At 40.4% G+C, this 17654-nt stretch overlaps 1 protein-coding gene across 5 annotated transcripts in view; it reads right to left on the reverse strand.

The window, feature by feature from the left end:
- The window catches only part of LOC124162409 (protein goliath-like), a 321197-nt gene extending 305813 nt beyond the window's left edge, over positions 1 to 15384 (reverse strand). For 3 of the 5 annotated variants that reach the window (XM_046538936.1, XM_046538935.1, XM_046538932.1), the window contains exon 1: positions 13401 to 15384. In XM_046538936.1, the coding sequence (XP_046394892.1) occupies positions 13401 to 13965 (565 nt within the window). In that variant the 5' untranslated portion in view covers positions 13966 to 15384. The remainder of the gene's footprint in view (positions 1 to 13400) is intronic. The other 2 variants (XM_046538937.1, XM_046538933.1) reach the window with 1 other exon arrangement.
- Between the last annotated feature and the right edge of the window lie 2270 nt (positions 15385 to 17654).

A 17654-nucleotide genomic window follows, 5' to 3' on the forward strand; every position in this document is an offset into this window, starting at 1 on the left:
ATACGGTCTGCGCACCTCAAAGCTGTTAATTACTTTAACATACGATGCACGAGAATATTTTTCGAGCGATTTTAATGCAAATATTTCAAAATTTTGATTTTTAAACATTTAAGATTTCCAAAAAATTTACCTCGCCCATTCCAACTCTTTCAAATATAATACAAATCTATTTCCATTTAGTTTGGATTTAGCTACTAATTTAGCGACATGACGAAGTGAACCAACGGAACTCATGCAAAAAAGGCTTCAAACTCTTCCTTAACTGAAGTATTGTTAATTATATCGAAAAATCATAGTGAAATAAACAACACTGACAATTTTCAATTCAATTTACCGAAGAATATTTTTGGCTCACCATAGGACAAAACCAATAGGTATACACTTTAATTAAGCAGATTGCGTAATAAATACAAGGTTTTCCTAGAAAAATTCACCTCTAATTTCAAATTTGGATGAAAAAGATCTTATTACGACGGAAAATCTACTTCCTAATACATATTATTGAATGGCTTGTGTTGACAATTGTGATCGTCGCGAAAACAGTAACCGCCTCGATCGGAAGTAGGTTGTTTATTTTGGGGCGAACTCGTTCGCGGCTTGTGAAAGACTGGAGCAGCATGCCAAAGCAGCCAGATGTCAAGGTTTGCTACAGTTAACGACAGCCTTTTCTTGCATTTTCGAGGACGGAGGACGAGGGAAATTTGCAAACTCACTATAATTGAGTAGCATTGAGATTACATAAGTTGGCGTTGAAGAAAAACAAAAAAGATGTAGTTTGGCGCGCTTTGAAACAGTAGACACGATTCGTAAATAGTCTAATTATAAGTTTTTTTGTGCCAACAGGTCAAAGATTGATAAAAATTCTAGTTAAAAATTCAAATGAAACAATATCGTGGAAAAAAAATCACATACTTAGAGGATACCTACTTCTATAATAATGGCAGTTATCAACTGGGACAATTAATTAATTTACAACAATATAATACAATTACCACTCAAAATCTTTGAATAGTTAATATTGTCACAAGCAAAAATCAAAGGAGTAAATTCTACTAAAAAGGACGTATGACGCTTTAAAAGACTCATCAAATAATGCATTGTGAACGAAATTTATGCAGATGAAAAACCAATCGATAATCAATAATAAAATTGGCAAACTTTACATGCTTTGCATTCCTAACTACAAATATTAAGCTGCAGGCTAAACCATACTTTTTGCAAACCTACTCCGCAGAGGAGGTAAACAAGTCACAACGGGATAAACACCAACGAAAATGTCACAATGAGCCAATGTGCTGAATTAATAATCCCATCGATGAAAAATATACTGACTCGTTGAGATAGACCACAATAAATTCACCACAAATAAGCTCCTCGACTCGAGTTTTTCTTTTTCAACGGCTCACAAATTATGGCTTACGGCGTCGCTTTACCTTACTCAACGATAAACCGTTCGCTTTACGTAAGGCGGTGATGCGAAAATGATAGCCCACTCATTAGCCGAAGACACTGAGGAAGCATCTTTCTCCTCGTGCAGAAAAGTAGGCCGAGGGAGGAGAGCAGAGGCTTATTCGGATCCACCGAAATGCTTGCACTCGAGAATCAAGGATTTTTCTTCTTTTTCTGCATATTCTAGCACACGAAGCGGCGGCAGGCATTGTTGGCCATCGCCAGAAGAAGAAGAAGGGGAAGGAAGCGAAACGTTCGAGCGCTCAAGGCTCGACCCAAATCCCTCTCAGCAGGCATGCACTCAGAAATTTGTTTTCGAGAGAGGCTTAAGGTCGTTTTACACTATGCTTAGGTCAGCAGCGAGTGCGGTTAATGCTGAGGTCGGTGCCACAAACTCATAACCAAATGCATTACTTAAAAATGTGCAAGTCTTCACTTGATGAGACTAAGACTTACTTTAAAATAATCTCATTATGTAATACTCCAAAATATTTATTTCGCTGAGCGAGGTTAAAACGTTATCAGAATGTATAAAATGCTTGCTTGAGTCAAATTGAGATAATCCTCCTTAAATAAACTAAAAAATAAGGGATAATTACAAACTTTCACAGACATCTCTCTCACATTCCAAATCACAAATGCATAAAAATTCACATCTAGTGTTTAATTTCCGATCTTCATGTGTAAAGATTTTATAGTGACTTCATGTGAAACGTCTTAAATATCAATTGTTTCACTACATGAATGATTTTGAAAATTATACTTACGGTTGTAATCTAAGTCGGTAAATTATTTTTTTTCAGAACGATACAGTGTTTTTATAATCACCTGGAGAGACAAACCGAATTCAAGTTGCGTACTGTTTTGATAGTTGAAAATAATATTACTCTGCATATACTTCAAAAAATAATTATAATAATGCCTTACGTCTTCCTTCGTAAGTGGCTAATGAAAAACATTATGTGATTTTGAAACTTAAAACAAGGAAATAATATTTCGTGGAAATTGCTAAGTACCTTCTTTTTCACTTGAAACGGTTAAAGGCTAAACGAATGGATTGGATTTGCAGTTTCTTATTATTAATTGAAAATAATCTTGCGTTGCAAAACTCCCTAAAAATTCATTCCACACATTGAAAAGTGACTTTCTTACTACTCGAAAAGACTTTAATACATAACCTACCATATTTTTAAAACAATACTGGTTTCAGCACTCAAATTCGGGTTCGGGCTTTCACTTCCTCTCTGATTCCACTAATTGAAACATCTCCTGAGGCTTTAATAACATCTCAATGATTTTAAAGGATAATAGGAAAAAAATAATGAAATCTTGCAATACTTTCTTCATTAGCTGCTTAGAGAAAATAAACCGAACCGTTACGTAGCTACGCTTCACAAAATTCAATTAAAAATGAAAGAACACAATCAATTCTACTACATACACGAAAAAAGGAAACTCATATATGTGACTCTGAGGCTTTGCTTGGGAAGAAAATTAATTAATAAATTTCAATTTAATTTGCCGATAAAGAATATAAATTGCAAATTACGAATTAAGTACATCGTACAGATCGTTAAGAAAATCGTACATCGCTGGATTTGAAGAGTGATGCCAATAAGCTGGACAACAAAAAACCTTACAGATGATTTCAGGCTCAACTTTTTCAAACTTTTCCATTGTGGAAAATGAAAGAATAAACTTTCTTAGGCTCACTAATGCATACACATATTTGAAAATCACGACCCGGGTTTCAGAACATGGTGACAAAGCCAGGTAGACCTTACTTATGAGTTACATTAGAGCGTTATGTTAGTGAAACTAACAAAGTTTATTATTTTATTATCCATTGCCAAATTTCTTTTCAATACCCTGTCTTTTTCTGGTTTTCAATCGTCATTTGCGATTTCGTTGGTATTAACAAGTTCCGTCCCCGTTCTCCAGACCTGTGGCAAACCGGAGAGGATGCCTTCCATGACTCGATCTTTACTCTCGCCGAAGGCAAGGAAGGGTAGGGCGCAAGCAACGGACGACGCCAATCTATTTGCGAAGGGACGGGACATTCGATCACTAGCACGCGTGATACATAAACACGATCATCCCGCGCCGACCATTCGGGCTAACCCAATCGATATTCAAGGAGGACGGCGAGACCCAACCATTTTAGTGACATCTTTTTGTTGTCATTTCATGCCAAAAATATGCCACTGGTGATATCTTTTAGGCGTCAAAAATACTCAATTTTTTTACCACCAAAGCGAAATTTCAATTGGTCAAATCATTTCCTATTCAAATAGGTATCACTGGGTAATATCCGTCATTCATCACAAATAGTATATCACTCACATGCCAAAAAGAATAAATTATTTTGTTATCAATTTTTGGAAACAGCTTTGGTACGCTGCCACGAAACATCTCTACCCTAAGTTTTCCCTTATTTTACATATTAAGAAATATATTTAAGTTTAGTCACTTACTTCTTCATACCGGGTGTTTTCTATTGTTTCATCAACAACGATGATATCACATTTTGACTTTTATCAAATATTTTTAAAATCATTTTGTTATCAAATTTTAATGCCCAAAGTGATAATTAAATTATAATCATAATAAAATGTATATCTTTTACACAGAAAATTGACAGTGGAAGCTCTTTGGAAGGGAGGAGAGGCGAAGAAAGGAGGAATGAAAGAGCTATCATATATTTCCTCCGCTCACTTTCAATTTCGCCACGAGGTGACAACGGTGATTCCAATGAGAAAGGGAAGTGATAAGGAGGATGACCGTTGCGCGGACGTGATTTGCAGTAATCAAAGAGCTATTTCGACATGATTTGGAAGACAATCTGTTAATACTGTGCATTTATTTGTAAAATCTCTTCCGGGAAATCTTGCATATGATAAATTGCATCGTGCAAATCGTTGAATAGTACGAATAACAGACAGCAAATAGAAACCAGCTTTAATTTCGCAAGAAGACTTCTTTACTTAGAAGGTAACAACGTTTTCTTGAGAAGGTAAGTAGCTCCCTTAGCTCACGAACTCATACATCTGATACACATATACAGCCGTTAATATGAACCGATTACCACTTTGAAAAACTCAATTATTCACTCATTCGGAGGGACGTACATGTAATTTCAATTTTAATATAATTCTATGGGCGGCTAATCGGACCCGAAGTGTTCATGGAATCATAAAACCAGCAGTTTGAGGCAGCACTTAGTACAAGAAACTAGCATTAATTTCAGAATGAACTTAGTATTCTTCTCTAGAATTTTAAGTATCGTCAGGAACTGAATAATTGAGTATGTAAAGAAAGGTTCAATTCCCTGATGATGACGCAAAGAGAATAATAAAAAGATAATTCTGACATGAATGTGTATAGAGGCTTAAAAAAAACTTAAGATGAATGCCTCAGTTGAGTTTATCCTATACCTTATTTTGCCAACAGTAATTCCTCTAAAAACAGTCAGTGACATTGCCTCCGGAAATATTGATGCTATTTTGACCGCAACTTTTAGCGTCAACAGGCCAAAAATTGCTCTCCTTAAGTTTCCCATTGACGACATTTGTGCTCATACTAGCTTGAGTCGCTTTCCCTTTCCCCGAGCGAATGAAAGAACACGACGACTAAATTACTCCAGTCCGTTTGGAAATTGCTTCTTCAGCGAAATTTTAGGAAACTATGCCTTAGGGCTGCAGGAAGGAAGAGACATGCGTTACTTGGATTCCGCACTAAAAAGACAGGAAGGACAGCGGCAATGAAAGCGGGACTTCCTTCCGACTACACGAATGAAGAAGCGTTTTCATGCCAAATATTCTCATCAATCTGTCAGCTGACTCGTTTTCAAAAACAAAAAAGCAACAGCATTTGTATGAAGAGAGATAAGCTTCAGACGAGTATATTCATTCGAGCAAAATATTGTTCGTATGGATGAATTCAAGAACAGAATATTTCGAAAACACTCGGGGCTGTTTCCTATTTCTAATTGTAAGACAAAGTCAATTTCATCGTCATGAGTGCCACATCAAATTAAAAATATATCATAAAATTTCGGCGGTCGATTTTGTCCATAGCATCTATATTTTTTCTTCTCTCTGGCGTTAAGGTTATACCTCATTATTTATTCTAATAGTATATTGGTGAAAATATCATCGACATTTCACCGAAAAATTATAAAAATTTTATGTTTCAGATATCACATAACATAAAAAATGATTGCGTAAGTATAAAATTAGTAAAATGCGGCCGGTTAACGACCTAAACTCAAAAGGACATTGTGAGATTTTTACACACTAAACAAAAGACAATGTGAGTCAACACGGAGAGATTGAAAAAATTACGAATATGATTTTGAAAAATTGATTGATAATTTCTAAAAAAAATAATTCCACTAACATTTAAACAAAATCTCAAATGAATAGGGAGCAGCACATAACATTAGCGAGAAAACAAAAATGACTGCCAAAAAAATAGAACTGCAAGTCCTAAAAAGTAATATACTTTCTTGAAGGAATTTTAAACATTTAACTAAATACTCTGAAAATTTAGTTTGTCTCAGATGAATGTGTACAGAAGCAATGCCGGTCAATAACAAGACACAACCGACGCTATTCGTTTTATTCATAAATATCATGGCTGAGCTAGCACGAAGTGTATGAAAATGAACTTCAATCGATCTCATCTACCCAAAATGCATCACTTTGCAAAAATGGTACCGCTAAGCTTACAGCGTAAAAACCTTCGGCAGCTAACTCTTCTTTTCATAGCAGGTGTTTGATCATACGTTCCCTGTCCATTTACTTCAATAGACGATTGTGCTTCCACATTCCACTTGCCATAAACGTATGCTCATTCAATGACCTTGGGTAATACCGGAGACACATTGCGCTAACCAGAGAGTGTCAGAAAGGCGGCTGATAAAAGAAAACGCATTTCCCAGCTAGTTCCGAAACACTTACGCATGGTTCAGTGAAAGTTTTTAGCGCTGAGTCGCCGTGAAAAAAAAGTAAGAATGGAAAAGAGACAATGTGAAGGCCACGGAAACACTATAGTCTTCATTTTAGCTCATATTATTGCTTAATAATGATAAAATGAACAAGGGCATTAATGCGGTAATGCAAACATAACCCAATGGCCAAAAAATAATTCATCGCATCCGGTAACATGTAGAGTAGCCTTCCGTAGGTCGATGAATGTAAGGACACAGCTGTTTCGGGATTTATCGAGCGTTTTCTGTCCATTATTCCTCGCACGGTAGTTTTCGCAGAAAATTGATATCACTACAGTCACTGACGTAATACCATAGAGTAAGTATATACTTACTCTATGGTAATACCTGACGCCAACACATGAATTTTTTGAAGCCTGAAGAAGCCGATTGCAACGCCGCGAGATTGTCGTATCAGGTAATATAAACATACACGAGGACCTTCTTTGGAATTTAGACAAAACTGAAGTTATAAACATATGATGTTTGAAATACAATTGCGAGTACATTCATCATCTACTTGTATCAGAAACTGATTGGTGGATGGCTTGGCCTCAATACAGAGAGTATCCCCGGTGAAGAGATGATAATGCGCCTGTTAGGACACTTCATGTATATTCTTCAAAATCAATTAGGGGATATTTGCCCTTCCTGTTTGCCTTCCTCTATCTCTCGCATGTTACGGGCTAATAGTGCCTATTCATAGCTCAAGATGACGGATCGACAATAGCAGGTACGGACTTACATGAAAGTAATATTACTCATATTAAGAAAAGAAAATCCAATGATTATTTATGGTATTAAAATATGAACGAATAATGGCAATAAAAGTGCTGGACATGGTGGGTGAGGAGAGGCAGCTTTTAGATGCGATACATAGGAGACAGAAGGTATGGATAGAGCGAGTACTTAGCGGGAAGGGGATGTTGAAAACAGAGTTAGAGGGTAGAATGTTATAGGTAAACGAGGGAGAAGAAGGAAAAGAATAGGATTTTTTAGATAAAATGAAAGGTAGTAGGTCTTATTGTGCACTGAAGAGGGAAGTGCATGATGTAAGGGGAGGCTCCCGGAATTCTTCTCAAGCAGTTCATGGAAACCTACCTGAATCGGTAGAATACTTTATTAATAATAATAATAATAAATGGAAATAACGACGACGGAGTATCGAAGCAAGCCTAAGCCTTCGCGCAAGCTTCATTTACGTGATCAGAACAACGGTGCTTATTTTTTCCTTCATATCCCTCATTTCAGGAAAGCCACAGACCCACTTTGTGTACGATCAGGCCAACTACATAGCCGACTCTTCATTTCTATCCCTCTTGTTAACACTTTAAAGCCCGAGGTATTTTCATGTGAGGGTTTCGAGAAACCCACGGTTTTCATTGTTTTTTTTATAAAATAATTTCCTAATACCAGTGGCGTAACTTGGGATATGCTTAGGGGAAGATAGAGAGGGATGGGGGGTTACCCACCACGCGACGGGAGGGTCAGTGAGCGGTCATAATTCAGTGACTCGTCTCAGTGCCATGATATTAATAAATGATCTTTCACTTTAAGCAGATTCGGTTATTATACGTCAAAAATAGACAATATTTTTAAATACTTTTTTTATTTTCCTGAGGCTTTGGTGGGGTCTATCCCCTCATCCCACCATTATAACGCCACTGCATAATACGAGAAAGTACATTTAGGAGCCGCTAAATGAAAACAACTTCCATACAAGAAGACCAGATAGCTAAATAAAGATACTAAATAGTTCGGGCCCGAGAAAAACATACACGGAATATTTTTCCAAGGAATCAAATACGACAGCTCGACCTCATATCCCGACTTGGGCGTACCCAGGATCAAAGCTTGGGGGGGGGAGGGGAAAGCCATGGTTGTTCAAGTTATAGGTAAGATTTAAGCATGGAAAAGGTGAATGAAATCATAATTTTAAGGAAAATGTAACAGCTCTTCACTAGTTTTTCAAATAATTTGCTTGAAAAAGTATTATTTTCCTTAAAGACATTTGCAATTTTTGGTTCTAGGGGGGGCAGCTGCCCCCTCCTGCCCCTCGCTGGGTACGCCCATGTTTCCCGAGGTATACCCAGGCTTGGGCTTCAAAATGTTAAAGTATTAACGGACTTTACATCTTCAATCCGCATGCGCCTCATACAGGATCCGTCAGCGAAACAGACCGCGCGGGGTATCCCTCGTTGAAGTGGCAGAAGGGCCACCTGTGATTACGACGCCCAAAGCACTTGATTTCACCAGAAGTAGCGGCGAAGGAGAGAAAAGAGAGTCGGGCGGTAGAGGGCGGTGTGGAGGTGTCCTTGGGCACTGGAAAACTGAAAGGAGAGTCACTGTGACTGCTCTCTCTCCACTGCTCCGTTCCGAGAGAGCGCGCTATCACGGTTTCTGGTTACCCAGCGTAAAATCATCAACCGGAAAAGTCAGCTGTTGGAGGGAGATAAAACGGAGGGGAAGTGGCTGGCCTCGGAAGAAGAGAAAAGGGGGGGGGGGCGCGCATGAATTACAACAACATTAGAGGGAGAAGGGGAGGGAAATTGAGTCACTTTTCTCTATTCTTATTTAATTCTCATTCTTATTAATAACTTGCAAAACCAGGTAGGCGTCGACATCTGCTTTGGAATGATTCTTTACCTCAGGATGTACGCAAAAAGCAACAATTGAAAGGGGAATAGTAGGTAATTCATATAAACGCAATATGAATTAATACAATATTGCAATTACATTAAATATCACATTAATCCCTATATATTAATGATTTACTACAACTGGCTGTTGAGAAAATCTACTATAGTTGTTTTCACAGAAAAGTATGACTTTTTTCAGTTATAACCAAATATCAAGAGAAATACGAAGCGCAAATGAAGATCTATTGAAATAATGACTGACTCCATTTATTCAGCCATCCAATGAAAACATCCTAGCTAAATAAATTGAGTAAAGCACTTTCAAGAAACTACAAATGAAAACATTGCACCAAACAAAATGCTTAGCGTATAACCCATCATGGGGAGGGCTTCATTGGCTCTTGAGGGCCAGAAAAATTAAGATGGGGTAAAAACCTACTTGATGAATATAAATAAAGATGCACACTTTCATGGCGAGCGGATGAATGGTGTAGTTATTCATGAAAGAAACGCAGACAGACTGACAGACTACTATTCGTTTTTATATAATGTCATGGAGAAGTTAGAAGCAGATAGACTTACAACGCCATGGCGACAAGCGCGCGAAAATGTCCTTGGCTCGCCATTTAGAATAGGGGAGCGAAATGTCTTAATTAGTGAATCTTGAAAACGATTTTTACGCAAGGAATGGGAGCCAGCCGGCAAAAGAACGAAATCCCTCATACGGAAGGTGCACCGAGACACGACGTCAGCGTCGTTTCCGTTAAAATATAAAAAAAATACCTTCCCTCTGTGCCCTAGCATCTTTCTCCTCAAAAAAGAGCAGCATTTTAACAAATCACATTTTAAGCCCATATACATACTATATTTTTTGGTAATAAGAGCAAATGAGTAAAAGAATCGTATCTACATTACAATTCGTACTAAGGAATCGCTGTGACAAACTGTGACATAAGGTGAGCCTTTGAGATTAATTATAGAAATACAGCGATCGAAACATTCTCGTTATGGATTATTAACAATTCAATCACATGGCGGAAGTCGAAATACGTTACTTAAATAATAACCGACGCTATATTTTCCGAGTATCTGTAGAAATGGTAAATAGCAATATAAATGCATTGAATAATACCATTGAGTGAGTACATACTCACTCTATGATAATAGCACGCTAGGGATCATACCAAGAAAACATTATGATTTTGGAAATCAACATTAGCTAAACTACAAACGAAACATGTACTAAATGCCACAAGCAACACAGGCGACGCAGCCACAGATCTCCGCCATTCCTGAGCATTAGGCAGGCCTTCTACTATTTTGTTCTATGATAACTGTAACGTAGATTTCAAGGCGTAGTTTGACGACCACATATTTATCTGAAAAAAAATAAGTTTTTCGGACCCACTCCCAGTCCAAATGAAATCCCAGTCCTAGAGACAACTCAAGCGTACTCTGTCCACATTTAAGAGGCCAAGTTAATAAAAATATAACGGGCCCGAATAAGAACTTACAATAAAAATAGTTTCCTTAATTCCCTTGCGAGGGAAGATAACACGAAAATATTCTTTTCGTAAGCTGACTAGATATGCGAAAGTTTAAACTAGTTTTAATGTTCACGATCCGAAATATGACCGAGTAAGTAATGAGGAAGTGCTGAGGAGTGAACTCCTGAAAAGAGAACTCCCCTGAAAACCTTAAGAGGAAGACGGAGCAACTTAGTTGGCAACATTATGAGACATGATGGCCTGGTGAAAACAATCGTGGAACGGCAGGTGGCAAGGAAGAAGGACAAGGGACGGCCCCGAATGAGTTGCATAGAACAGGTTATAAGGATATAAAAGTGAATAGATACGTCGCTATGAAAAGGCTAGCGGATGGGGGAGAGGGATGGAGGGCTGCGTTAAACCAATCTTAGGATTTCAGACTTAAACGATGATGATCTGAAATAATAAAGCACACGAACCAGTTTGAAAGGCGGGTCACCACCCAAAAGATTCCCACTCCCTAGAAATATTCCAAGCCTTTGCTAATATCCAGCACTCACAGAGACGCTAACAAGGAAAACACCATCAGTCCAGCCGAAGAGAGCGGTGACAAAACACTTCATCCTCGGAGAAAACACTCAACACTTGCCCCAAGCATTCTCCTTCGCTTGTCTGCACAGACCGAGGACATTCTAGACAAGAATTCGAATGTGACGTAATATTTTCGAAGGATTGATACGCAAAAAATAAGGGCTAGCTAGATAAGTATTGACGCATCAAAAAAATTAACTGGTCCACAGAATAGTTGCCTAATGATTAGAATAAATTATATACAATACTAACATGGAGAAATCAAGTATTAAGATGAAATAAATCATAGACTAATTTTAAGACAAAATTTTAAGTGTACTTGAGCTACCGATAAAATAATCTATGACGCTTTACCGTAGATATTTAACTGTATAATTATCTTAAATCGATCGTATTCAGCTGCCAATTTATTCCTTGAGCAGGTCCGATCTGAAGGATAAATATTCTCCAATTTAAAAATATCCAATTTAACAAGAAGATTTTAGGAGATTTCAGTCTAGGAACTATTGGAAGGTGACATAACATCTTCAGGACTGCAATGACTAAGTAATCTTATTTGCTTCTTTAACAAAGACAGAATGTCTCCCATTCTATTCTTAAACTTCGCCGAGGACTGTTCTACAATTTTTTTTTTTTTTATTGACAAGTAACAAAGGAGACAAATTGCCTTGGCACTGAATTTAAATAAAAGAATACCGTTACGTGTAATGATTGTCGCCGTAGTTAACAGGATCAGTTTTTTAAATATTGAAATCGGAACGAAAAAAACACCATATGCCTTATGCATTTCAAAACCTGAAGATATGTATGTATAAATCCCTAGATGCACAGCACAATTCACCATTATAATATGTGCTCTAAATGTAAAGTTGACATGTCGCGACGATGGCTTTTTTACACGAGCAAACAATAGCACGGTCACTATTTGCGCTGAGGAACACAATGATTACGCTTTCATTCTCAGAGGAAAGCCACTCATCTCAAATTAAACGCAATGAGGGATGGGAATGACTACAGATCATTCACTGAGATGACTCACTCCGAGAAACCGGGCGTTATGACACCAAACGGTCACAAAAAATAGAAGGAAGGAATCACAATTAGCATCAATTTTTTACATGTATATATTATTAGGTTATTTATATTTACTACGCATGCACTAGCATTCGAGTGCCATTTTTAATTCGACAACTGTATTTTTTTAGCAGAAAGTTGTACATGACACAATCTTGTATGACTGAGAGCTTCACACAATTTTAACCATTGCTCTACGAATTCTTCTCTAACTAATTCTAAATTTTGTAAATTCACCCGCCAAAAACTTTAATATTACCATTAAAGACGGTAACTGTTTGGGGAAAAACGAATCCCTATACCTACTCGGCAAAATAATCTCTCAATATGCTCCCACTTATGAGGGACCAGGAAACAGGTAGATCCGAAGATGCTCTCCGGGTCTCTCTGAAAGACATCTGTTATTAATTGCTCGAGTAATAAAAGTCTAGCACAACTTCCGCGTCTTTAGCGGCTTCCTGCCGAGTCCACGTAAAAACTGTGCATCACTCTTTGTTCGCCCGCAGCGGTTTTTCGACGAAAAGCGCCACTTTCATTTGTATTTTATGTAGTTCACGGGTAAAATTATTCCGCGCCGGATCCCATATGCTCACCGTGTATTGTAGGTGCGGCCTGACGAGTGCGAAGTAGCATCTCTCTTTCACTTGTGTCTCCCAATAACCTTCCCACAACACGCTTCTGACGAATTCTGGCTTCTTCAGAATTCTAACACGAATATTTCTCTGACATGCACCGCACACTTGCCTATGCTTGTGGGGCAGAATTTGGATGTAGATGAGACCATATGAAACCACCAATAAACTTAGATTTAAAATCATCGAAATATGATTTTCCAAAAATTGCAACTCCGTAACTCATTAACTTTCAAGAAAAATGATAAGTACCTCTATTGTAGTAAATTTTATCTACTTTAATTTCGTACTCTTGCACTCTTCCACTAGATGCCGCGGTTTTCAAGTTATTCAATAAAAACGTGCCTTCGTCACCTCTGGGGGGGAAGGTGACGGGGGGGGGGGGCAAGGGTGCTTCACACGCGTTCACAAGCCTAGGGGTTGTATAGGGTGTTCAAAGTGGTTGGAAAAATTTGCTACTACTACCGATACCGATATTCGGCCATTTTGGACGTTCATTGTGAGGACTGCCTTCCTAGCAACAAGAAATGGCACTCACTGTTTGGCGAGAGGAGCATCTTGCTGAGGTTGGTGGTGTCCCTGTCGTCGAACACGATGACCCCGGCTGCGTTCGCCTGGTACGCGTTCTCCACCTTCACGTCGAAGTTGCAATCGCCACGTCGGATGAGGGCAACCCACGGCTGCGAGGGTAGCGTATCCTTCAGGGGAGGGTGGCAACCCTTGTCGTTCGTCTCCGTGCCCACGTGCACCAGGATACCCGTGAAGTTGCCAGGCAGGCCCTCGCCATACTTTCCCAGCTCCCTCGTTTCGCTCTCCGTCTGGTTGGTCACTGGGTCCGTGTACATGACTGTCAGAAATGCTGTGGTGTACACCTCCTCCAGGCTGACCACCGTGGAGCCGGCTCCCGAGGACACGGTAACGCCGCCGGTAGCCCCGCGAGTCCAGTCCACCACGGCCGATGGCCCGGAGGCGTAAGCCTCGCCTAAGTCGGACAACGCCAGGAAGGCCACGAGCGCCAATGAGAACATCTTCCTTCTTCTCGAAGTCTCCACCCGAGAGCTGAAAGCGATGCTGTTGGAAACGTTTTCGCCCTTCCCTCTCATCTGCTTAAATATTCTTTCTTCTTCCACTCCTTCTTGACTCTTCCGTGTGATCAAAGGAACGTTCCTAGGACGCAAGCGGATGGTCTCATGAATGTGGCCAACTCTTTCTTATCTTTATCAAGGTTTTCCGGCAGCTTTGGCAGCCTTCAGGTCGGAGCTCAGAGCCAGCGGGCGACGAGCCTTGTTCTTTCTTCTCTTGATGAAACAGCGTGTGCTTCATCTAAAGGTTAAAAACTTTGTGTTGGAGAGAAGGAAACAAGGTCATCGGTCGCCGTGTGTTCTGCCACCGCCTGGAAAGCGCCTGGATCTTCCGTCGCCGCCGCCGCCAGTAGAGCTGCCCACTTGCCCTCCCTGGGTTTGGTCGTCGAACTGATCCTCTAAAACGGACTCCTTATTGTCCACGCTACGAAGGGGTGCGGACGGTGAGGGGCGGCACAGGGCGTGGGAGGGAAAGCAGCAAAAGGGATTTACTCCTCGGCGAACGACTCCGGCGGCTGGGCGGGGGAAGAACTGGAAGTTGCGGCGGCAATGACGGAATCAAGGCGGTGCATGCGAACGGGGCCGGCTTAGCGTCTTCGTCGTGTTATTTGTTGTTTTTGCGGCGATGGCAGCGCGCGTGTAAGGGTTCCTCCACCTGGGGACGGGCGCACTCAAACAGCACTGTTGTGGGGGTCTGGGGGAGGGATGCAAAACACCACCGCCGGGGAACAGCTGAGGATGAGGGGTTTCGGGAGGGACCACAACTTACGCACACACACGCCGACCACGGGGGATGAGAAGTCTCAGGTGGGACTGATTTTGGTGAGAGGGGTTGTGTTGACGTGCCAGCGGGGTGGAAAGGAAGAGATTAAGCCCGCCAAGTGGAAAATGACACCTCAGTCTCCCAGGCGACGACAACTAACTCCTTCGACGGCACTGGACCACACGGTCGAAACAAAACAAATCTTCTCTCCCTCACAATGAGGCGATTACAAAATATATATATGTAAAAAGGAAGTCGAACAGACGAAAGTAAACTCTCCCTATCTTTTCCACGAAAACTCTCGCGATCTCAATGGATTCCGAAAGGCGAATAGTTCGTTTTTTGTTTCTTCTTTGCGTGAAAAAGTGAAGACAGCGGATGCGAGAAAGAGCACGAACGGAAGGAGTGAAAATAAATCGCGACGCGTCGAATAGTCGGCGCGTGTGGACAACTAACTTGGAAGTCTCCTATTTTTCCGTGCCTCTCTTCATCGGACGATAGAGAAGTATCGGAGATCGCTGGCCCACGACCCCACGTCTCCTTCACGTGGAGGAGAACTGATGCTGCGCTCTGCTTCGAGCGAGGAGCAGAGGACAGGAACAACACGGCTGTTGTGGCGTCGTTCACTAGCACACACACACACGCGCCTGCGTCCGGCGCCGAGAGCACACTGCGGGACGGAGGCTCACAGATCTCTCTCTCTCACTCACTCTATAGAGGAGGAAGGGGAGGGGGGAATTCATCGATCCTGGGGGAGGGGGAGAAGGGAGGGGAAGGAAAACAAGGCGGCGGCGCGGGAGGGGAGGTCATCTGGGAACAAAATAAAGGTGGGGAGCGCATGAGAGTAGGAGGAGGAAGGGGTGATGTATAGCGGCTATAGATATGTGTCAGTAATCACTACTAATTGTAAGGAGAAGAAAATAGCACTTTCACGTGTAGCTAGATATTTAAAAAAACTTATTTATTGGGTACTAGATACTCACCATTACTGATTGATGTATAGCAAGTATAGATGTGTCCAAATATCTATTATCACTATTAAAAAATCGGAACTCGCACTTTCAGAAGCAAGTAGATACTTAAAAACCTAATTAATGAGTACAAAGAACTCACGATGACTGACCGAGGTAAAGCGAGTATAGAGATGTGTCCAAGTATTTTTAACCACCACTAGTGATAGTAGCTCGCAATTTCAAGCGTATCTATATTATTTAAAACCAAAGTACTGAGCACAAAGTACTCACGATTACTGTCCGAGGTATAGCTAGTATGGATATATGTCCACATAACTCTAATCATTATTAAGGAATCGGAAATCCCACTTTCAGGTGTATCTAGACATTTTGGGACTAAATTATTGAGTAAAAGTTACTCACTGTTAGTAACAGCATCCTCACAATAAGCGGATACAACCACGAATCACGAGTTTTAGGAATCGTGAGAGGAATAGGATACTGCTACGAATTTCGAGTACAAAGTAATCACTACTCAGTACTTGATACTGAAATTTAGCAGTATCAATTGAAATAGATCACGGAAAGTAATCGTTTATATCCCACCTCTAATAGCGGGCCTCGCTCGTTCAGCCGGAATCGCACGCACCCGTTCCATGGTTCGACCCTCGGTAGGTATCTCCAACCTGCTGAGAGATACATTACGATTACGAAAACTTCGACTATGACACATTTTCCGTGCGTTATAGCAACTGATAGCATCACATACGATCGCCATCCTTCAGATCACGAGTCTATCATCAGCCATCGACATTTTCTTAGAAATTGAATTGTGCCATATCAAATCAGGAAGAAACCATTTAAACAAAAGTTTTGGAGTCTTAAAAACTTATAATTCTTAAAGGAATCGTGATAGGAAAAGTTGTAAAATTTTGAGGAAAGCAGAGTACAATTAAAATGTGCATGGACCATTTAAGGTGTTCCTGCTCTGTTCTGACTGAATTTAATACATACAAACAATAATTGTGTTCAATGCTTGTTCGACAAAGGTGGTCCAGGGGTGGTAGTCCACCCCCTCTCTGGTATAGATGAGGTAAAAAGGAGGGGGAGTACCTGCCACCCCCACTTCGGACGATGTATATCCCCTTCCCTGGTTCGCGGGAAGGAGGGGAACACAAGGATGAGGATGGAGTTCCAGCGAGCCAGGTGGTGGGGAGGGAGCCGGCAGCTGATCGACGCACGAGACCTCCAGCGGCCGAGGGTTGAACTTGAAAATTCTAGGCCGCCACTTTCAAATGCAGTAGAACTGATAAGGAGACCTCAGAACCGAATACGTCGATAAGCCTGACCACTCATCCCATTTGGTGGCCTCGGAAACTTCGTATTTACTACATTCTAATCTGGATAAATGAACACAAAAGCATTCACAGCCAAATTACTCCGTCCAAGGAAATGAAGAGAAGATTAAATTCATATTTTACAGCCGGCGAGAGACATAAACGCTTCAAATGCTGTTTCCACTATCTTTTTCCTTATCCTTCAATACATGCCTTACTTCGACTAATGTCTTCAATTCGTAGTAACTATAAAATAATAAACATTTACTTCAGTAAAAATCCATTCCGAGCCTTAATCTTCCTTTAGATGAGCAGGTAATGTCTCTTTGAACTAAAGTCCATTAGGTTCAAAAATAGCGGCCGCCCACAGCCAATTTTTCACCATCCAAGCTACTCATTTAAAAACCTACCATACCAAACTCTGAATGGAATTCATTACCATATCAGAAGATACATTCCGTTCAAGCATTACTACGCTCAGTATGCTGCTAGGAATACAGCAAACGCAAATTCGATATTTCCATTAAAAAGAACTATTACCGCACCATGCGCACTAACGTAACGATCTATCAGTTAGAAAATCAGATCCATTAACGGAGCGAAATGGAGGGGTTAACAAATCTTTCAATAGATAGGATTTTTCTCTTTCCCAGCGTA

This window comes from Ischnura elegans, chromosome 7 (genome assembly GCF_921293095.1).
Source record: "Ischnura elegans chromosome 7, ioIscEleg1.1, whole genome shotgun sequence".
NCBI lineage: Eukaryota > Metazoa > Arthropoda > Insecta > Odonata > Coenagrionidae > Ischnura > Ischnura elegans.